Source organism: Malaclemys terrapin, chromosome 23, assembly GCF_027887155.1.
Source record: "Malaclemys terrapin pileata isolate rMalTer1 chromosome 23, rMalTer1.hap1, whole genome shotgun sequence".
Classification (NCBI taxonomy): Eukaryota; Metazoa; Chordata; order Testudines; family Emydidae; genus Malaclemys; species Malaclemys terrapin.
Genome location: NC_071527.1, coordinates 8,373,544 through 8,395,202, shown reverse-complemented (window position 1 = coordinate 8,395,202; position 21,659 = coordinate 8,373,544). Strand labels below are relative to the sequence as shown.

The 21,659-nt window shown below is 60.9% G+C and overlaps 1 protein-coding gene across 2 annotated transcripts in view; it reads left to right on the top strand.

Moving 5' to 3' along the window:
* Window positions 1-200: 200 nt before the first annotated feature.
* The window catches only part of ITGA5 (integrin subunit alpha 5), a 54,691-nt gene continuing 33,232 nt past the window's right edge, over window positions 201-21,659 (top strand). The window contains exons 1-2 of one of the 2 annotated variants that reach the window (XM_054012384.1): window positions 201-447; window positions 18,296-18,426. In XM_054012384.1, the coding sequence (XP_053868359.1) occupies window positions 278-447; window positions 18,296-18,426 (301 nt within the window). In that variant the 5' untranslated portion in view covers window positions 201-277. Of the gene's footprint in view, window positions 448-18,292; window positions 18,427-21,659 lie in introns of both variants that reach the window. The other variant, XM_054012383.1, reaches the window with a different exon arrangement.

Below are 21,659 nucleotides of genomic sequence, written 5' to 3'. Positions count from 1 at the left end.
CCCGCAGCTCTGACCCTTCCCGGCCCATCGCTGGGGTCCCGGGCTTGCCCCCGGCCCGGCCCATGCCAGCGGTGTCGTGTTCTCCAAAACCGCCCCATCTTTGCTCCGCGAGATCCACCCCGCAGGCAGGGGGTGGGCGCAGCCGCGGCTGGTGACTCCTCCCTTTGGGGGGGTGGAAACACCCCGCGGGCGCTTCCAGGAGGGGTCTCGGAGCCCTGCTCCCGCAAGGTCCTGCCTGCGCGTCGGGAGCGGGGCAGCCAGCGCGCCGGGCTCCGCCATGCCGCCCCCCGGGACCCTGCTGCCGCCGCCGCCGCTGCTGCTGCTACTGCTGGCCCTGCCGCCCGCCCGCGCCTTCAACCTGGACGTGGCCGAGCCGGCGCTGTTCCGCGGTGCCCCGGGCAGCCTCTTCGGCTTCGCCGTGGATTTCTACCTCCCGGAGCCCCAGAGGTGAGCTAGCGGCGGGGCCGCGCTCCTCCCTGGGCTTCGGAGTCTTGGCACCTTGTTGAAGAACAAATTGTATCAAAGGGTCGTTGGGGGCGGGGGGGAGTTCGCGGCCCCCGGTTAGCGCCGGGACGGCTGGGAGTGGAGGGTTCGCGGCCCCTTGTGTGCGGAGGATATGGGGGGGATTGCGGCCCCCTGTTAGCACCGGGGCGGGGGGGATCCACGGCCCCCCGTGGGCGGGGATATGGAGCGGGTCACGGCTCCCTGTTGCCCCCGTGTGTGCCGGGGGGTGGGGGGGCGTTTGCTTCTAGCCCAGCTCTGACTTTCCGGGCTCTGCTCCTAGTCCCCCTGGCGGGACCCCGCCTCTTTCCGCCGGTCTCGGCGCGCGGCCCCGGCGCTGTTTGCACCGTTACCCGTCCTGTCCGGTCCTGGCTCGCTCCTTGGAGCCCCGGCCGCGGCGCTCAGGTTCCCCCGAGCCCCCGCCTGCATTCCTCGCGCTCCCGGGCCCGATCCTGTTCGCGGGATCCCCCCACGGGGAGGGCGCGCGTGGGGACCCGGGGCCGGGTGGGCGACGCTGCAGCCCGAGCCCCGCGCTCCGGTGGGATCCCCCCGCCCCTCGGCCCCGCACAGAACAGGCTGGGAACTGAGCGTTTCCTGTAATCAGAGCTGGGGATCGGCTCCTTCCCTTGTAACTCGGAGCAGGCGGAATTCCAGCGCTGGCGGCGCTTTCTCCTGGCGGCGCAGGGACCGGTGTGTGTGGGGCTCCCTGGGAGAGGGCAGCTGGGCGGAACACCGCTGGGCTGGGGACGTTATTCGTGCTCCCCCGTGGCAGCCCCGAGGGGGGCATAGGAACTGCGAACACTGGGGGAGCTGGAGTCCCTGGCGAGCTGCTAACACGGAGCGATGGGGGGCTGGAGGTGGCGTCTCCCGGACCAGGGCTGAACCGCCCCTGCATTTCCCCATCCCCCTCCTGAGCTGGCCCGTGGTCCACGCCCATCAGGGTGGGGGCGAATCTTTCTCCCCCGAGGTCCTGCTGGGTTGCGTGCGGAGGAAGCAACCAAGGGCTGAATGTGCCAGGGATCGGGACCCTCGGGCCAGTGAACGTGGCAGGGTTGAGGGCAGGACCCCTCCAGAGCTCAGCCGGCTCTGGTTCATGGTGCTGTGTCATCAGGGGCGGGGGGAAGTGGGTGACGCTGGGTATCTTGATACCTAGCCCTGTGGGGTGAGCCACAGCCGTGTTCCCAGGCTAAGGGTGTTAGGGTTTGTCTACACTGGCACTTTACGGCGCTTCAACTTTCTCGCTCAGGGGTGTGAAAAAACACCTCCCTGCAAGTTTCAGTGCTGGAACGTGCCCGTGTAGACAGTGCATCAGCGCTGGGAGCTACGCCCCTCGTAGAGGTGTTTTTTTAGAGCGTTGGGAGACTATGCAAGTCACATTAAAGCGCTGGTGCAGCAGAACTTTAACGTTGCCAGTGTAGACAAGCCCTTAGTCTGTTCTTCTCAATGCCAGTCAGCTCTGACTAGAACCCAGGAGTCCTGGCTCCCAACCCCGCCACTCAAACCACTAGACCTGTCCTCCTCCAGAGACAAGAATAGAACCCAGGAGTCCTGCCTCACAGCTCTGCTGCTTGAACCCCTAGACTCCACTTCCCTCCTAGAGCTGGGGAGAGAACCCAGGAGTCCTGGCTCCCAACCCCCCTGCTCTAATCTCCAGACCTGGGGAGAGAACCCGGGAGTTTCACGCCCCTGCTCTAATCTCCACACCACACTCCCCTCCCAGAACTGGGGATAGAACCCAGGAGTCCTGATTCCGAACCCCACTAGGTCCCCCAGGGACACAGAATTCCCAGATGCTGCTCCTGGGAATCCCACTTATCAAAAAGAACAGGAGTACTTGTGGCACCTTAGAGACTAACAAATTTATTAGAGCATAAGCTTTCGTGGACTTCAGAAGTGGGCTGTAGTCCACGAAAGCTTATGCTCTAATAAATTTGTTAGTCTCTAAGGTGCCACAAGTACTCCTGTTCTTTTTGCGGATACAGACTAACACGGCTGCTACTCTGAAACCACTTATCAAAGCCCCTCTCTTCCCTGCCCTGGCGGTGCTGAGTGGGTGTGGAGCCTGGTGGCTCTGATCCAGTGGGGAGGGTGGAGTTGGGGAGAGCTGTGTCCCGTGGCCTGTGGCAGGCAGCCAGCCCAGGGAGCTTTCCCCTGGAGATGCCCCTCATGAGTGTGCTCTGTTCCATTCATGGTCCCTACTTGCTCTGACTCCAGGAGCTCCCAGCACTAGTCAGACTGAGCTTGTTAAAGCCCCAGCATGGATCAGCCAAGGGGCAGCTGAGAGGGTAAAGCCCAAAGAGCAGCTGTTGCCATTTGATCCTATTGGCCTAACCACCCTGTTCTCCCCCCTAGCCCCCCCATCTATTGGCCAGGAAAGTTTTTCCAGCCCCTGGTATCACTGGGCTGATTGGCCTGAGGGTCTGCCATGTCCAGCCCTGCCCTGGTGGCTCATCCCCTGCAGCAGGGGCTGGAGGTGTAAGAGCCACTTCCCCTCTAGCGGGGTGTTAACCTTTTCAGCTGCCAAGCAAACTGCTTAGAACCCACAGTGCGATTACTGGGATGTGGCATGTTGGGACACCAGGCGCAGACCTCGGGGTGCTGTCAGGGCGAGTAGCAGTCTAGCCCCCATTATCTTCAGCCGAAATCCCTGCCCAGTGGCTGGCAGGTGTGCTGGCTATTGTGCTCTACCCCAGAGGTGGCTGCATTAGAATGGTGCTGGGTGGGTCCCTTTTGGGCCATGTCCAAGCATTCTGCAATGAGAGAGCAGCCCCCAGTGTGACCTGAATCTGCAGGCTGCTGTGCACCTAACTCCCTGTCTGCTCATGGGGTCAGAGAGAGAGGGCCCAACCCAACACCCTAGCTCTGAAACAGCCAACACTCTGGGGCTAAAATCACACCCATCTCTGATCATTCCCAGATACGTGTGCTTGGCTCCTTAGGAGCACATGGTCTGGTAGCTAAAAGTACAGTGGACTGGAAGTCAGGACTTCTGGGTTTGTTTCTGGGTCTGGGTGGCGTGGGGTCTAGCGGGTAGGTTAGAGCAGGGGGGCCGGGAGTGGGGTCTAGTGGGTTAGAGCAGGGGGTGGGACTCAGGACTCCTGGGTTTGTTTCTGGCTCGGGACGGGGGGGGGGGGGTATCTAGTGGGTTAGAGCAGGGGGTTCGGGTTCTGGCTCTGGGGAGCGGGGGAGTGGGATCTAGTGGGTAGGTTAGAGCAGGGGGCCTGGGAGTCAGGATGCCAGGGTTCTGTCCCCAGCTCAGCTCCTAATTCACTGTGTAAATCATTCTTCTGGGCATCTGTTTTCCTCCTCCGTGCCGTGGGGCTATTGGTACTGACCGAGGTGGGGGGTGGCTGATTGTGAGGCTCAATTCCCCCTCCTGGGTAATGCGCTTTGGGTGGCAAGCGTGTTGTCATCCTGAGGTCTAGTTTGTGGATTCCAGGGTTCTGTGATTTTTTTTTTGGGTGGGTCCCATGTCCGGTGCCGCCAATTCTCCACCCCCTTCACGCCCAGTACCACTGTTTCCCAACCCCCTTGCAGCCAAATCGGTGCATCCTGCAATGAAACCTCGCAAATGTCACTGATTTCCTTTCCTCGCTCAACACGTCATCTCTTTCCTGGCCCGGATGTCCTGGTCCCTCACACAGCGCTGATCTGGGCACCGCCTGTTACAGGGGAGGCAAAACTTCCACCTGGCTCACTATTTTCCCCTCCTCCTATTGAAGAGGCTGGCAGAGGCTGCCCGTGGCACTGGGTCTGGGGAAGGGTGTGGGGCTGGAAGCGACTGGCACTGGGATGCTCTGTCCCGGGCACTGGTTTCCAGAGAGGGGGATGTCTCTGGTAGCATTTCTGCTTCACAGCCCTGGGTAATTATCTCACTTAATAGAAGAGGAAAGTGAATATCAGAGCTGGGAAGGGACTCGCTCAGAGTTACACAGCAAGGCAGTGCCAGAGCTGGGAACAGAACCCATGAGTCCTGATTCCCAGTCCTGCCCTGCTCTAACTGTAGAGCTCGCTGCAGAAAGCAGCAGCCAGCTCTGGGAGTCCCCAGCAGCTTTGCCGGGGGAGGGTCTCTGCATGGGGATCCCAGGAAGAGGCCTTGTCGGGCTTGGCTGCAGCAGACATTAGTGCTCCTGATAGCAAGGAACAGATTTCACAAGGTTGGTCTGCTGGATTGAGTGTGGGGCTGGGAGGCAGAACTCCTGGGTTCTGTCCCCTGCTCTGTCAATGACCTCCTGTGTGACCCCACTCTGTGCCTCAGTTTCCTCATCTGTTTCAGGGGGATAATGGTACTGCCCAGTGCAGTGACTCTGTGGCCTCCCAGCCTTGCTGTCCTTCCTGTGTTCCCTGGGGGAGAGGGTGGCAGCAAGCTACACACCCTGCCCCCTTGGAATGGGGGGCATCAGCTGGCTATGCCGGGGGGCTAGCCCAGAGCTCCCTGATACAGAAAGGGGCGGCCCACTTAGCACAGGGTTAAATACACAACTGGAGCCATTAGCTTATTGCCCAAGAGCTCTGCCTGGCCATGGGCCAGTCCATGCCAGTCAGATTTCATAACCCATGTGACCATCCAGCCTGACCTGCACAGCACGAGCCGCAGACTGCGCTGGGCTCACTCCTGCGTGAGCTGGTCCAAACGATTTAAAATGGCTAGTGATGGAGAATCCACCACACCCTCATTAAACTGCTCCGATGGCTAATGCCCCTCGCGGTAACCCATTCACATCTTATTGCCGGTCTGAGCTGATCTGTCTTCAGTGCGTTAGACTTTCTCTGCTAGACTGCAGAGGCCGGGCCCATCAGCCCTGAAATGTCTCTTTGCTAAACTCACTACACTGAGCTCCCAGAGCCTCTCGCTCTCGGGCCCCAGAGGCACACCAGAGAGGGGCTCTTGTCCAGGATCCCGGGGGGAGGGGGAGGCAGGGTCTGGGAACCCCCCAGGCAGGCAAGGCGGGTGCAGGACCCAGCTGCAAGCGGTGGGGGGGGGGGGGGGGGGGGCTCTCCTTGATCTTCCAACCAGAGCAGCCCAGCCCGGAGCTCAGCCCATCTCTGCTCTGGTGTTCACACCCCTTCCCGCGCAGGGGAGAGGGGGGCACTTCCTGACTGACCATAGCACCCCAGCAGAGCCTATTCTGATACTGACTATGGGCACTGAATCACTCCCAGCCCCTCAGCTCCTGGCTGGAGAGCCCCTGTCTCTCTCCATGGACCATAGAGCCCCCATAGTCTCTCTGCTCTCTCCCAGCAGCTCCATATACTCTGGCATCATCCCCAGCATGCCTTGCTGCCCTGCATGGTGCCCAGCTGATGGCAGCCTGCTCCTCCCCAGCACAGTGTGCCTCTGGACAGAGTGGGTTTACCTGCTGGCCCCTGCAGATGGGGAGAGCAGGTCGGCCTGCCAGCCCCCTTGGAAGAAGGGTTGTGGTTACGATCAACTGCTAACCCACAAGGTCCCGGCTGGGGACTGGGTCAGCTGATTCAGGGCAGAGGCTGGGCGGCATCCGGGCTGGGATTCTCCTGGGAAAGCAGCATTCGCTCACACATTGCTCCTGCTCCGTGGTTTGGGCCGGCTGGGAGCCAGGGCTCCGGGAACAGCCTGACTCACTGCGCGGCTTCTGCTGCCAGCCAGAGTGCGCAGAGACGGGAAAAGGGAGAGACAGACAGGAAAGGGATTGCACCGGGGAGCCGTGCCATGGGCAGCCCTGGCTGCTCGGCCATTCCTGTGGGCAGCAGGGAGAGAACCAGGATCCCCCTGTTCCGAAAGCCCCAGTCCCGACTAAGGGAGAATCCCACCCTAGGACGGAGTCAGGGTGAGCAGTGCCGCGCCAGGCAGTGAGGGGCAGTGGCACACACGGGCACACCCGAGCGCTACAAGCCAGACTTTTCCTAAACCCAGGCAAGGCCCTGATGGCTGCATCCTGGTCAGCTCTTTCCACCCCCGCATGCTGCTGCGCCGTGGGAATCAGCAGGCCCATCCCTAGACGTCACAGCTTGCTCCGCACAGCAAAGCCCAGCGGCCATGGGTCAGGAGCCCACCCCACTGGGCACAGCCAAGGACTGGGGGCGGGGCGGGGGGGGGGCGGACAGCCACAACCCTGAGGCTGATGAGCCAACACCAGCTCCTGATGCTGCCTCAGTCCCTGGGAAGCTCAGCTCCCTGGAAGGTTGCGGGTGCAGGGTGTCAGGGGGACGTCACACAGGAGCTCTCTGGGGTCTCAACCCTCCCTGTGTTCCAGGGGGCGGGTGTGTGTGTAGGGTCTGCTCTGGGGTCCCACTACCCAACATGCTGCTTCCATGGCCCAGCTAGCCTAAGCTGCCCCACATGGGATCCAGACCCTCTGCCCCGGGGCTTGGCTGGTCATTTGCCCTCTGGGGCTTTCCACTCTCTACTGAGCTGCTGGCACCCCTGAGCACTGTTGCCAACCCATGAAGCATTCTCTGGCCCCTTTCTCCCAGCTTTGTGTAGATACTTCCCCTGTGCTGCTGGGGACGGGCTCTGTGCCTGGGTGTGAATGGGTTAATAGGCGGTAGGACTTGGAGCAGTGAAAGAGGCAGAGAGGCCAGCTGTGTGTGATGCTCTGAGGGTGTCCGGTGTGTCTTGTGTTCACAGTGATCTTCCAGCTCTCATGAATCCTCCAGCCCATCAGGGAAGGGGAGGGGGAGGGTTATCAGCCCTACTTCGGAGGGGAAACTGAGGCAGAGAGTGGCGGGGACTTGCCTGTGCTGTGAGTGATTCAGTGTCAAGAGTCAGGATCAGAACCCAGGAGTCCTAACACCCACCCCCACCATCCTGCGCTAACCCACCAGACCTCACTTCCCTCTCTCTCCTCTCCACTAATGGGAGATCAGGCCCAAAGCAGAGCCACGGTTCTGGTCCTGGATCACCTTTAAGCTGAGATCTGTCTCCATGACAGACACCTCCCAGGGTGCTGGGTCTGGTTGGGCTGGGGATCCCCGTGTGTCAGCATGGGCGGAGACGGGTTCTGGTGGGTCCCATTCCAGGCGGCTGAAGCCTGGATCCTGGGCTTGGTTTGGGCTGTGGGGCAGTCCTGGGCCCCTCTAGAGCCCCACGGCGAGGACATGTTAGCAGAGGGCATGAGCTGGCGGGCAGAGACAATCGGGCCTGGGTAAGAGGCCAGATGGGGGGTGTAACATCCCCATCCCGCAAGCTGCAGCACCGGAGCCCAGCCTGGTGCCCATGGGCCGGCTGTAGGGTCCAGGCCCTGGAACTCTGCCCCCCAAACCCAAAGGTGCTGTACAATCTGGGCCTGAGCCCCCCATCTGTGGGTGCTGGGGGGCAGCTCTGTCTCTCGCCCCCATGGTGCCTGTGCCCCCCAGTCCAGGGATCCTGCCTCTTGCCCCTTCCCACATCCCCTGTCTCTTGGGGCAGATTCCCCCCAGCCCCTTGGCCTGCCCTTCTCCCACCAGCTCCTGGAGCGAGGGTGTGGGGGCCAGCAGGAGCTTGGGCTGCCTTTGTTCTCCAGGCTAGCTCATTCCCAGGGGGCGGGGGAGGGGGCTCCAGGGAAAGAAACAACAGGTGCCCCCTCCCCCTTCAGAGACATGCGGAGGGCTCAGTCTGGGCCTTTGATGGCCTACCCACCCGCCTCCGGCCCCTTGCTGTGCCCAGCCTCTGCTCTGCTGGATCTCCTGCCTTGGCCAGGCCTCCAGGGTCTTCCCCTCCTTCGCCAGCCAGGCAGGCTCAGCCCAGCTCCCCTGGCTGGGGGAGAGTGAGGGGACAGGCTCCCCAAACCCCTGCCTGTCCCGGGCCGGGTTCGCTGTGCTGCCTGCAGCTACCCTGGGATAGCTGGGCTGAGCCCCCACAGGCTGCAGGGCAGGAGGGGCTGCATCCCCCAACACACTTCCACAAAGGTCCTGGCACCCTTGGGTCACCCTCTATAACTTCCCCAAAGCCACTGCTGGGGGCCCCTGGCTGCTCTTTGAGGGGGTTTTACTCTGAGGGGAGCGGGTCTCCCTCCAGGTCCAATTCCCCCCGGGACCTGCAGAGCTGGGTGGGGCTTGTGCCTGGCCTGGACTTGTGGCATCCTGGACTAGTTTGGCTGCATCAGACACCAGCTGAATTGCCGTTGCCTTTAGGGCCCTCCCCATCTCAGCCTGCCCCATCTGTGGGATCTGCTGGATCTCCGAGCCCTCGGCCCTGCCGGCCTGGATCCCAGCCCCTTTGCGCCAGCCCCGGCCCGTCCACACTACCCTGTAAATGTGATCCCCACTGTGAGGATCCCTGCTGGGCCAGGAAGGGCCCATGGGCAGCAGAGACCCTTCCCCTTCCCTTCTCAGCTTTGTTCATTTTGTCACCTGTTGTCTCCCCAACCCCCATCTGTCTCAACCCTGCTGTACCCTGTCTGCCCTGTGTATTGCAAACCCTGGGGTGGGGACTGTCTGTGCAGCCCCTGGCACGCAGGACCCTGCTCCTGACTGGGGCCTTTGGCACCGTAACCCCAGTGCTGATAGCAATGCCAGGCAGCACGGGTGCAGAGTCGGGCATGTCCCTTTAGCTCCTTGGGTGACAAACATTCTCAACGTGCAACACCTCAATTCACTGCTTCCTGGTTACTGCGCGAGGCCCCGATCTGGAGGCTGGGGGGCAGGACTGAAGGGCATTGGCAGGGCTGTGTGTTCGTGGCCAGCGCAGGGACTCTGTCATGGGGCAGGATCCACGTTGGCAGAGTGACCAGCTCTTGCGCTACCTGCCTTGGCTCTGTGCAGGAGGGACCCATGTAAAGCACAGGAGGGCGTGGCAGGGCCTGTGGTCTGAGTGCTGTCAGGAGCTCTGCTGGGCCCTACCCTGTCTCGGAGGGACTAGCTGAGGGGGCAGCATGTGGCAAGGACACAGGGGAGAGCGGCTGGGGTGGGCTGGGCCTGGTTAGCTGCTGCGGATGGGAGCTGTTCTCCAGGGCCGAGGGTCCTGTTTGCAGCATGCCCAGGAAGGCTCAGTCTGCTGTGGCCTGGTCTCCCTGCCAGCCCCCGACCCCTAGTGGGAGCAGTGGAGGAGCTGCCTGCCCAGGGTGATGCCAGAGCATAGGCACCAACTTCTCCTGATGCTCAACCCTGTCCCTGCCCCGACTCCACCCCTGCCCCACCCCATTCCAACCCCTTCCCCAAAGTCTCCGCCCCAACTCTGCCTCCTCCCTGCCCCTATTGGACTCCTTCCCCAAATCCCCGCCCCGGCCCCACCTCCTCCCCTGAGCATGCCGCATTCCCGCTCCTCCCCGCTCCCTCCCACAGCGATACAGCTGTTTTGCAGCGGCAAGCGCTGGGAGGAGAAGCAGGGACGCGGCGTGCCCAGGGGAGGAGGCGGAGGTGAGGTGATCTGGGGCAGGGAGCTTGGCTGCTGGTGGGTGTAGAGCACCCATCAATTTTTCCTCGTGGGTGCTGCAGCCCTGTAGCACCCCCCGAGTCGGCGCCTATGTGCCAGAGCACTCCCCATCCACATCGGGTGTGAACAGGCCAAGCTCTGGGGCTCCCTGACGGGGAGGGGCAATAGGGGCTCCAAGGGCACATGGGTCGAGATCTCTGCCTATGGGGGCCAGCAGCACTGCCCGGCCCTGCGCCACCCTGAGCAGAGTGTGGGTGCTGGTGCCATCGCCGCGGGGTGGGGGCAGGGCCTGGTTCTGACGGGTTCAGGTAGCTGCCTGGCTCGCTCCGTACAGGAACCCTGAGGCCAGCAGAGGCCCGAGAGCACCAGCCGGAAGAACCGTCCACTGGTATCCTCGGCTGCGGGGCCCTGGGCCGGCTCCAGCTAACGTCGTCTCTCCCTCCTGCCAGCACCCGGCTCAGCCAGGTCCCAGCTCCCCACCAGCCAGGAACTCCCGGCTCAGCCCACGCCAAGGAGCACCCTGCGTGGCTGGACTCCCAGCCCCGGCCCGTCCAGGGATGCAGCTGGAGTCGGCTGCCCCCAGACTCCCTGGCTTCCCAGGAAGGTGCCCAGCCATTCCCTGCACCCCGGCTCTGGAGAGAGCCTGATGTGGGGTTGGAGGGGAGACCCAGAGTGATGCCCCCTCCGCAGCCAGCAGGGGAGCCCTGGTCTGGTCCAGAGAAGGGGGGACAGGCTGTGCCCTGGGAGTGTGCCCCCAGCAGCTGGGATTTTACATGGGGCATTGCCACTGTGCCATGGCCCCCTGAGCTCTGCGTTGGGGGACCCCCTACCCACCAGATCCTGGAGGGGTCTGCTGCTCCTGGGGCCTGGCTGGCAAAGGCAGGGAGCTTCCCCTGGTGCCCAGCTATGAGGAAGAGGGAGGAAGAGAGCTGTGTCTGCGTCTTCTGAGTGCCTGTGTGACTCCCTGCCCTGCGAGGCAGATCGACACGGGGCGTGGCTTTCCTGGGAGCACTGATTGCGCCCTCAGCACTGCAGGGTGGCCGGGAGCCTGCTTCGTGCTCCAGGGAGCAGCCAGTTCTTGCAGAGCTTTCCAGGGGAGGCCCACACTGCTTCGTTTGGCCTGAGAGTCTCTAGCTGCCTATTGTGTGCAGAAAGCCCAGGAGCTGCATGTCCGTTTCCTTTCAGTATAATTATTACATGGCACCCAAGGGTCCCAAAGCACAAACCAGCTGTGAACTAAGCCACACGGCTGCTTGCTAGAGGCTAGTAGAGGTGGGGCCAGCTCATGGGGGAGAAACTGAGGAGTAGTGAGGTGCCCAAGGCTATGGAGAGTCTGTGTCAGTCAGGGCTAGAACCCAGGAGTCCTGGCTCCTACTTCCCCCTGCTCCAACCTACTAGACCCACCCTCCAGAGCCAGGGCTAGAACCCAGGAGTCCTGACTTCGTCTCTAACCAGTAGGCCACTCTCACCATGTCTCAGGTCTTGCCCAGTCAGATTCTCCCTTGTGAAGTGCCCTCCCTTACTGCAGGGCCATGGTCACTAGTGAGGGAGGAGCCTGGTGCCCTGCAAGGGCTGGATGGCACCTCTCTGCCCTGCCCCTTTGCCCTGTGGGGCGCCCTCTCGCTCTGCAGGGATTGACCCAACACTCACAGCTGCAGACAGAAGCTTGTTGCTTTTAACCCCCTTTTCTGTGCCCTACGTGGGGGAGGGGGCAATAATTAGGGGGGCGCCCTCGCCAACAGCAAGTCAGTTGCCTTTTACAGACCAAACCATTCACCCCGGGAGTTGGAGCTGGCCCTTCCAGGCTGGTAGCTTCCCCCTGGGATTAGATGGAGCAGCTGCTCTGTGCCTGGACCCCCAGCCCCTGCTCCACTGAGGTGCTGCCAGCCCACTGCAGCGCCAGCCCCGTTTGTGTGGTGATAGGCCCAGAGCCCCCAGCACTGGGGCTTTCGTGGCCAGCATGGACCCAGCCAAGCTGGACCTGCTTTCCCTGGCTCCGGTTAGAAGGTGCTTGTCTAAGGGGAGCGCCCAGCAGCCCCAGCTGAGCTTGGGGCCCCTTCGTGCCAGACGCTGCATGGACAGACACAGTCCCTGCCCCAGACAGTTCACAGTCTACAGAGACAACAAGTAGGGTGGAGACAAGAAGGATGGTTCTCCCGCGTTACTGACGGAAGCCGAGGCCCAGGTTGTGACGTGCCCAAGGTCACAAAGGGAGGCCAGGCAGAGCCAGGAATTGAACCCCCGTCTCCTCATCCTCCCACCCACACCTGAGCCCTTGGGGAGGTGGGGGTGCATGTTGGGCTGAGGCTGGTGCAGGGTGGGATGTGCTGCTGGTTGATGTTGAGGGTTGCCTGGCATCTCCTGCTGTTCCGGGCACTGTGTTCTCTATCTGACCTGTTGGCATGAGTGCCAGGGGGCAGGTATTGCCCCAAGGGGTCCCGCAGCTTCTCGGTACGAGTTCCCATGGGGAGGCTATGATGGGATCCCCGGGGTACAACCCGGAACTGTGGGACTGCTGTACCCCCTTAACTCTCCTGCCTGAGCTGTCTTTCACACTGCTATGCCAGTGACAGTGCAAGCTCATTAATTCATTTGCCACTGTGACTAAGGGTATGGATCTGCAACAGCCCTTGTTAACCTGAGCTGAGATTCCCTGAGCACTTCAACCGAAAGAAACTACACCGTTAGGTAAAATATAAAACAGATTTATTAACTACAGAGGGACAGATTTGAAGTGATTATAAGTAGCAGGCATTGAGATCAAAGTTGGTTACCTAAGAAATAAAACTAGAAACACAGTTTAAATCAGGGGTGGGGAACCTCTGGCCCATGGGCCGGATCTGCCCCCTGCTTAATTTCGTCCGGCAAGTATCTGCACTGTGGGCTGGAAGCCCTGAGCCTCGGTGCCCCACATGGGGCTGGAGCTGCGAGCACCGGCTCACCCTGCTGCGGGGGAAGCGAGGGTGCCCCTGCAGCCACTAAGTGCAGGGGCGATCAAGAAAGCTCTGAGTCTGTGTCTGCCTATCCCAGCTCGCAGGCACCGCCCCTGCAGCTCCCATTGGCCGGGAACCGTAGCCAATGGGAGCTGCAGGCGGGCATGGTCAGCGCGCACAGCGCAGAGCCACATGGCCACATCATGGCTGCTTCCGGGAGTGGCATGGGGCCAGGGCATGGGGGGGAGCCTGCCTTAGCCCTGCCACTGACCGCGAGACCGGCCGGAGCCCAAACCCCAACCCCCTTCCCCAGTCCTTCCGCTCCCGCACCCTGAACCTCTCATTTCTGGCCCCACCTCGGAGCCTAGGGGAAGCCCCACGCCTCCACGTGACTGATTTTTTTTTGTGGGTCAGTGGCCCCCAATAGAATAAAGGTTCCTCACCCCTGCTCTAAATTCTAATTTTAACAGACTAAGCAAGATTTGAATCAAGCAGTCTCTCATCCTAAGAGATGTTACAGCAGCTCACAGTTCCCAGTACACAGGCTGGATTTCCTTCCCAGCCTGGGACCAATCTCCCCAGTTCAAAGTCTTTGTCTTCCAGATGCTGAGATGGGGGAGGAGAGAGGAAAGTGATGATGTCACTGTCCCTCTTTTAAACTTTCCTCCAGCTGCTAGGAAGATCCTTGCTATGGCGTGGGTGTAAATGCCCTCTCTGAGGAGTCTCTGGGCTGGCCACTGGGAGAGTGGTTTCCCCTTATCCGGCCAGAGACACATGTCAGGCTGGTGCTGATGTAAATCTGTCTCACTAGGTGCTCCTTTGTTGCCACTGAAAGGCCTACTGTGGGCGTTCCCAACCTCACAACATATTTCAGTAACACACACATAGCAAAACCTCATAACTTCCCATACAATGCTAGCACATTACAATCCAACAGGATAGTAATGTTCAATCGATCACGTTTCAATCACACCTCCCAAGTCAGACTTTGTACCAGACACATCACACTTAAGGCTAAGATTTTATCATGTATATTTTTTGTAAAAGTCACAGACAGGTCACAGGCAATAAAGAAAAATGAACCGAAGCCGTGACCTATCCCTGACTCACTAAAAATATCTGTGACAAAATGGGGACCTGTGGTGCCCACACCGCCTGCAGCGAGGCAGCTGCGTGGGGGCTAGGAGCTTCGGGGCCCCCCCAGCCATGACTGGAACTGCCAGGGCCCCTGCTGCCTGCAGCAGCTGGAGGCTGCAGGGTACCCCTGCCGCCCACAGCTCTGAGGTCCCCTCATCAAGAAACTACCAAGCCCAACTATTCCCATCTCTCCAAAAGTCCACAAACGGGACCAATTGTGTCCTGCATACAAAGAGACAGACGATGTCACAGAATATTTTACTGCTTTTGAGAGACTGTGCACAATTCATGAGATTCCCGATGACAAGAGAGTCCCCACCCTGATTGCAAAGTTAACTGGTAAAGCTCTGGATGTATTCAATGAAATGCCAATTCAGGATGCTTTACATTACTGCAGGTTCAAAGAAATAGTTGTGAAACGATTTCAGATCACCTCTGAAACGCAGAGGGTGAAATTTAGAAACCTTCAGAGGGGTGCTGGTCTGAGTAATGGGGAATATGTAAACAGGATGAAAGATCTGATGGGAAAATGGGTGAGGGGAAAAGGTGTTGAAAGTTTTGAACAAGTGTTTGGCCCTGCTGCTCAGGAGCGTTTCCTAAGCATACGTAAAGATGATGTGAAACAGTGTCTATGGGACAACAATATGAAAACTGTGGATGAGACGGCGTCTCTAGCTGATGCCTTTGAGCAGACCCAGGCATCTATTGAGACTAAACCACAGAAAGAGGATGTTTACAAGTATCTTTGGTGCTACTGTTAAACCTCATAATAAAAAAATGTGTTGTTAATGTTAAACCTGATGACAAAAAAATGGGCACTGTCAAACCCCAGAAAAAGAGTGCGATATGCATGATTTTGGGGGAAAGATCTTGCACATGCTAGGAGTGGTAAATAAAAGCTCACCCTGTGTTAAGAGGCCATATGTAATGCTGCTTCTCAGCTAGTACCTGTAAGAAGGCTTGAAGTTTATCACAACAGAGAAACCATAATAAACCTGGTCTGCTGCATGGAAGGGGAAACTGAGGTACATCACCTCATCGCAGGTGGTGGGGGTACGCAGTTGGGTGTTTACAAAGATCTTTAGACTGGCTGGTTGTTCAATATCCCTTGTGTCTTTCAGCTCCTTCCGGAACCTTAGCATGTGTTCAGTTACTGGTTTTTCTTTCCCTTCAGTGTTCCCTTCACTATGGGTTCTCGAGCCTCTCGTACCTTGGGGATTTGGTACTGCAGGGTCTGGTGAGGTGAGGATGTAGGTAGGGCATTCTGCCTATTGGCTGGCCCTCTGTGGAGATGTCTCCCAACCCCAGGACTGTACATATGCAAGGAATCCATCTTCCCTCTCGGGCTTGCCCTGTGTTTGCCACTCCCAGCACTGAGACCTCCCCCACTCCTTTTCCTACAGGGCTGGGACCTGTGCTTTCTGGGTTACAAGTGTTTACTGTTTGGTCAGACGCATCTTGTCCTAGCAGCTTTCCCTCAGCTACTTTTTGTGTCTTACGAGCCTGGAGGAAAACCCCTCCCCTCTGCCAGCCGGGTCCTTTGCATGCTCACAGACAACGCTCCCTGGACTCAACTTCTTGGCTGTTCCAGGCATGGGAGCTGCATCTTGACTTAAAGAGACACAATTCCTTTCCACAAGCATGTTAAGACCAGTGTCCTGGAAGACTGGGGCATGGATTGGGGAACTCTCTGTCACCCCCTTCTCTGTCCCCGAGAAGTTAGCTGTGTGACTGCTCCCCTCCGTAAAGCCAGTTACACAGTTCCCTCTCTGGACCTGAGTTACAGGCTGTGTGTCTGGGTGCACAGATCTGAATCAGCTACTCTGCCGAAGTGACCAGTGAGGAGACAGTCCCATATGTGCTCCCATATTCTTTCCCCATTTTCCTTTTCTGGGTCCAATAGGCTATTAATATTCAATGGATCAAGACTTGGTAAACGGTACCTCCTAAGGCAGACTTTGTACCAGAAACATCACAGTCATATCACCGTGGGGAATATGGGGGTCCAGGGTGCTGCTTTGAGGTACAGAGTGTCACAGAGGCTGATTCTGCATTGTGTTGGGCAGGGCCTAAGCTGACCCTTCAGACTGATGGGACCGGGGGATAACCTGGGTCTGAGTAGGGAGGATACTGGCCCCACAGCCCTCTCATGCCACCCCCTACAGAAGATAGAGGGTCCAGCCATGGGGAGTGGGGTCAGGCTGCGCCCCAGCACCTGCAGGCAGCGCTGCCCAGCCAGTGGAGTTTAGGGAGCACTTGGCTTAGAGGTGGCCTTGCTGAGAGTGTGGTTTTTTTTTTTTGGGGGGGGGGGGGGAGCTGAGCTCATGGCATTGGTGCAGAGACCCATCCCGAGGAGTTGGAGGTGCCCGATCCAGATGTGGAAGTGAGGTGGGAAAGGCCGGCATGTCCCTGCGAGTCGGGAATCGTGGCCGCACCGGAGGACGGAAGTCTCCTGTTGAATGTGGGGGCCTTGGACTTGGAATCCAGGGAATCGGGTTCTTTTGGGGTTCCTGGGGCAGGGATTCTGGTGCCTTGGTCCCAGCTGCAGCCGGAGGGCTAAGTGGTGGGGACCGGCAGCCAGTCGCTGTCCCAACGGAGGCAGTGGTTGGGACCAGTTCTGGCGGTAGTGGCCCGCCCCTCTTCCTCACAGGGGCCTGCGGTCTGGGGTTGGTTTCAGCTCTGTCCCAGGCCTGGCTGGACCCTGGCGGGTGAATCGCAGCCACGCAACTGCTCTGTGCACACCTGGATGCCCACAACAAGGGCCCATTGTTCCAGGCACTGACAAGGGTCGGCTATAGACCCTGCAGCTCAGTGCGGGGGCCCCACGGGGAGGGGGTGTGCAGAGGGCGATAGAGCTGGGGAAAGGGGAGGGGCATGAGGAGTGGGTTTGGGGGGCATGAGGAGTGGGTTTGAGGGGGAGCTCTGCTGCAGGGAGTAGGCTGGGCCATTCTATAAGTGATGCACCCCTCACAGTCGGTGCTGGCCCCAGCGCAGTGGCTAGGGGGCGCTGTGCTGCAGGAAGCAAGCTGGGGTGTTCAGTGGGGGGCGCTCTCCCCTTGCGGTCAGTGCTGGCCCCAGTGCAGTGGCTAGGGGTCCCGTGCTGTTGATTTGCCCCTTGTTGAAGGAGAGGTCAGGCCTGGGAAATCCCTGCGTCTTCTCACAAGAGCACTTCCGCCCTACCCCTCCAGCCACCTGGTCATTGCAGCGGTTCAGCCCTGTTTCAAAGCAGGGGTCCGGGCCCCTGTCGATGCTGCCATCCCCCAGTGGTCCTGCTTCTCCAGACCCCAGCGGGTACCGGTGCTGCTCTGGAGTCTCGTCCCACCCCCACAACAATTCTCTCCCCTCTCTTAAAAGCAAGTCCCTTTTTAAATAGCTCTGGTCCTTCTGCTTTCTGGCCCTGTGCCCTCCTGGCCTTATCAGGAACAGGCAGCCAGTGTTTGCGGAGACCGTGGCTGGTTGTTTCCTTCCTGCTGGCTTTTCCTTAATGAACGAACCCCATCACTTTCCCATGGGATCGTCCCAAGGACCAGCCCCCCACAGCGCTGCTCGGTGACTGCAGCACAGCTCCGACCCCCACCCCACACACACAGCGCTGCTCAGTCACTGCGGCGCAGCTCCGACTGCTTGGTCACTGAAGCACAGCTCCAACGCCCCCACAGTGCTGTCGATTGCTGAAGTACAGCTCCGACGCCCCCATAGCGCTGTTCGGTCACTGAGGTAGAGCTGCAAAGCCCCCACAGCGCTGCTCGGTCACTGCGGCGCAGCTCTGACGCCCCCACAGCGCTGCTTGGTCGCTGCGGCACAGCTCCGACGCCCCCCACAGTGCTGCTCGGTCACTGCGGCGCAGCTCCGACGCCCCCCACAGCACTGGGGCCAGGGAGCTGGTGCCATAGCTGTGCTGAGGGGCGGTATCAATCTCCTGGGGAGAAGATGGGTGGTGCATCCCAGGGGAGGGACAAGCCTCCTGGATGGCACATTGACATGCGGTGAGTCTGCAGCCGGTACCCAGTGAGGCAGCCCCAGCCCTTGCGGGAGCAGGGGAAGAGATGGGGCATCCCCCAGCCCCTGTGCTGTCAGCTTGGTTATGCTAATTCCTGCAGTGATTCCAGGGGGCTCACAGTGGGGATACCGGGGGCAGGGGGTCTCAGGCATGCAGACAGCGACCTCACCTGCAGAACAATCACCAGCGCTCTGCAGACAGCTCCCACAGTCCCTTGTACCAGCCATGCCCATGGAGCATGCGGGGGGCATGGCGGGCGCTGGAGCAGTGGCTCATGGCCCATCTGCAGGGAGCCTGGGAACTGGGAAGGGACCCTGGGGTGGCTGGGGGAGAGGGGCCCAGCTCAGCTGCCGTCTCCGACTCACGGCCCTTTCCTCCTCCCTTTCCCAGCAGTATCAGCATCCTCGTCGGAGCTCCCAAGGCCAACACAAGCCAGCCCAATGTCACGCAGGGCGGGGCCGTCTACTACTGCCCCTGGCACCGGGGCAACAGCAGCTGCACCCCTATTGAATTTGACCAGACAGGTAAGGGGCGCATCTGCCTCATGGGGGGAGGGGCCAGTGTGTTCAATCCAGCAGCTGGGGGGGGGGGGGGGGCTGTCAGCTGTGCTCCTCCCCTTGGGCAGTCTCCTGTCAAACAGAACTGATGGACATCAGCAGAGCTGGGTGTGGGGGAGCCCAGGGCTGGGATAGCAGGGGGCTGAGGGTCAGGATTGAGGGGCACCAGCGGAGCTGGGGGATGGAGCCCAGAGCTGGGATGGCTGGGGCTGTGGGTCGGGATTGAGGGGCACCAGCGGAGCTGCGGGGTGGAGCCCAGGGCTGGGATAGTTGGGGCTGCGGGTCGGGATTGAGGGGCACCAGCAGAGCTGGGGGGTGGAGCCCAGGGCTGGGATAGCTGGGGCTGCGGGTCGGGATTGAGGGGCACCGGCAGAGCTGGGGGGTGGAGCCCAGGGCTGGGATAGTAAGGGGCTGTGGGTCGGGATTGAGGGGCACCGGCAGAGCTAGGGGGTGGAGCCCAGGGCTGGGATAGCAAGGGGCTGTGGGTCGGGATTGAGGGGCACCGGCAGAGCTAGGGTGTGGAGCTGAGGGCTGGGATAGTGGGGGCTGTGGGTCAGGATTGAGATTCTCTATTGTCCATGAGATGACCTATGTAGGGGTGATGCCCTGAGGCCCTAAGCAGGATCGGGGGATCCCATGGGGCTGGGGCATGGAGAATTCCGCTTCCCCCCAGGGTTTGTGCCCTTCTGAAGGTGGTCTGTCCCTTAGGTCAGCCCCCTCTGGGTTCGAAAGCTGCCACATGAGACTCCCCAGCCCAGGCCCATCTCCTCCCGCCCCAGCCAGGCGGTTTCTGTTGTTACCCAGCCCAGCGGCGGTGCCGAGGGGGATCGGGCCCCGTTCTGCTGGGTGCCCTGGCCTGCCTGCGCAACGGGAGCTGAGAGCTGAGGGATGGTTTTTGCTCTTGGTCAGCTCCATGTGGGGCCAGGAGCTGGCCTGCAAGCTGCTATTGCAGCCGGAGTTGACCTGGGACTGAGCCCCTGCGACCCCCACCAGCCTGTCAGAGACTTTCTGCCTTGGAGAAACCTGAGCTGGGGGGAACCTGCTACCGTCTCCCCGCCCCCTCTGCTGGCTGGGCCCAGGGACCTGGCAGTGCAGCCCCACCCTGGGGCCATGGCACCCGACCCTCATCCCAGTGCCGTCTGCCACGCATTCCCATCCAGTCTCACAGCGCCCCCTGCTGGAGAGGCTGGGCTGGAGTAGCTGCGAGCTCCCCCCACAGCCAATGCTCCTGCTCTGCTCCCTACAGCGCCCCCTGCTGGAGGAACAAGGTGGCTCTCCTCACAGCCAGCACTTCCAGTCTGGTTGTTCCTTGCTGTGCCCACCTCCGGTAGGCCCCAAAGTGGATTTTTCTGCTGCTGTAGCTGTACAAGGCTGTTCCCCTCTGGGGTCTCTTGCTCCCAGAGTGCACTGCGCCTGCCTCCACCCAGAGCACTCCATCCCCTTGGGAGGGAACAGCCCTGGTCCCATGGGGCATTGCCCTAGTCCCCGTCCCCCCCCCCGGAGGGAGCGTTGCCCTCCCGGCCAAGCTCCCAGCCCCCTGAGCACCTGCTACAGGTGGAGCTGGGGGTGGGGATCAGGTTGGGGTGGGAGGCAGGTTTGGGGAGGGTGTCAGCCCCAGGCTATCCCAACCCCTAGCTAGGGGAGGCTGAGCGGCCTGGCAGTCAGTGCTCCTGGTAGGGGAGAGCCCAGATAAGCTGTAATCCCAGCCACAGGGGGTGGCTCCTCTGGCCAGCCCAGCCCCCCAGCGCTGCCAGGATGGGGCTGTGCTGGAGTGGTGCTGGCCCCTCCCAGCTCAGATGTTTCCTGTGCCCCCCACGTCTCCCGCTATGTGTTTCCTCGCCACTTCCTTTCCTAAACAACCATCTGCTGTCACCGCGCCCCGCCAGAGGCGGCTGCGTTCCCATGGCAGCCAGCCTGTTCCCAGCATCCTCCTGGTTTTAACTGGGTGATTCCAGCTCAGGCCCTGGCATCACTTTGCGTGGGGACAGGTGGGGTGCAAAGTCCTGGTCTTGCCATTGTGATGGGCACATCCATCCTGCTGTCGCTCCCCCAGGGGTGACGTGCTGGGTCCTACGGCAGTGATCAGTGCAAGGCCGGGGGACCGAGCCATGGGCCGGGGGGCAGGAGGGGAGCTTGTGGCACAGTCAGTGCCATCAGGGGGAGCTGGGATCCCGGGCTAAAGGCTGTGCAGGGGTGAGGGACCCCCTGCTCCCACCCACGTGGGCAGGGCTCTGGCTGCCTCTCACTCTGGCCCAGGACAAATATTTACCCAGCTTTGCAAAGGGAAGCGAGGGCTTTGCGGCTGGATTGCAGAGCTGGCGCCTGGCTGGGGTGACCTGGAGCGGGGTTTCCCGGCTGCAGGAATGCCGGTGCCCTGGAGGGGCCGGCTTGGATGGGGCCCTGGCTGGCTCGCAGCTAGGGGATTTTCCTTGGCTCGTTGGTTGGGCCGATCACGTTACGGCCGGAGAGCAGGACGCGGCCCAACGGGAGCTGTCGCCCCGCGCAGCTCGCACCAAACGTTGTTCTCGCTCCAGCCAGACGTGGCCCGTCTGGCTCCCGGCCCCGCTGACGGATCCGTCTCCAGAGGCTCTCCTGGCTCCGCTCCCCCTCGGCACCCTGCCAGCAGCTGGAGCCACATGGCCTCTTGCTCTGGGGCCGTGATCCCTCACCCTGAGATAAGTAGTTAATGATGAACCAGGTGGCTCTGGGCTCATTCACTCCTGGAGCCAAGATGGGGCAGGGCCCAGGGGAAAGAAGGGGGGATGCAGGAGACATGTGGGGTGGGATTGGGGATGCCCCCCCCAGGAAGTGTGGCAATGTGGGGGGCAGTGGGCAAAGGCAGGGGGTGCGCTGCAGGGGAGGAGGGCTATGGGAGGGGGAACGGGGCAGATGGGGGAAGAAGTCCTGGGGGTTACAGTACAGGAGGTGGGGGCAGGGTGGGGCTGAGGGGGCAGAGTGAGTTGCAGCACAGTTTGTGGGGGGCAGTGGGTGGAGGTAGGAGTGCAGGGGAGGGGGCAGGTGGTTGCTGTGGGTGGGGGCAAAGGTGCAGTGGGGGGGTTGCAGTGTGAGCTGTGGGTGGGAGCAGGGGCGCAGTATGGAGGTGCGGTTGCAGTGTGGGCTGTGGATGGGAGCAGGGGTGCAGTGCGGGGGTGGGGTTGCAATGGGCTGTGGGTGGGAGCAGGGGTGCAGTGTGGGGGTGA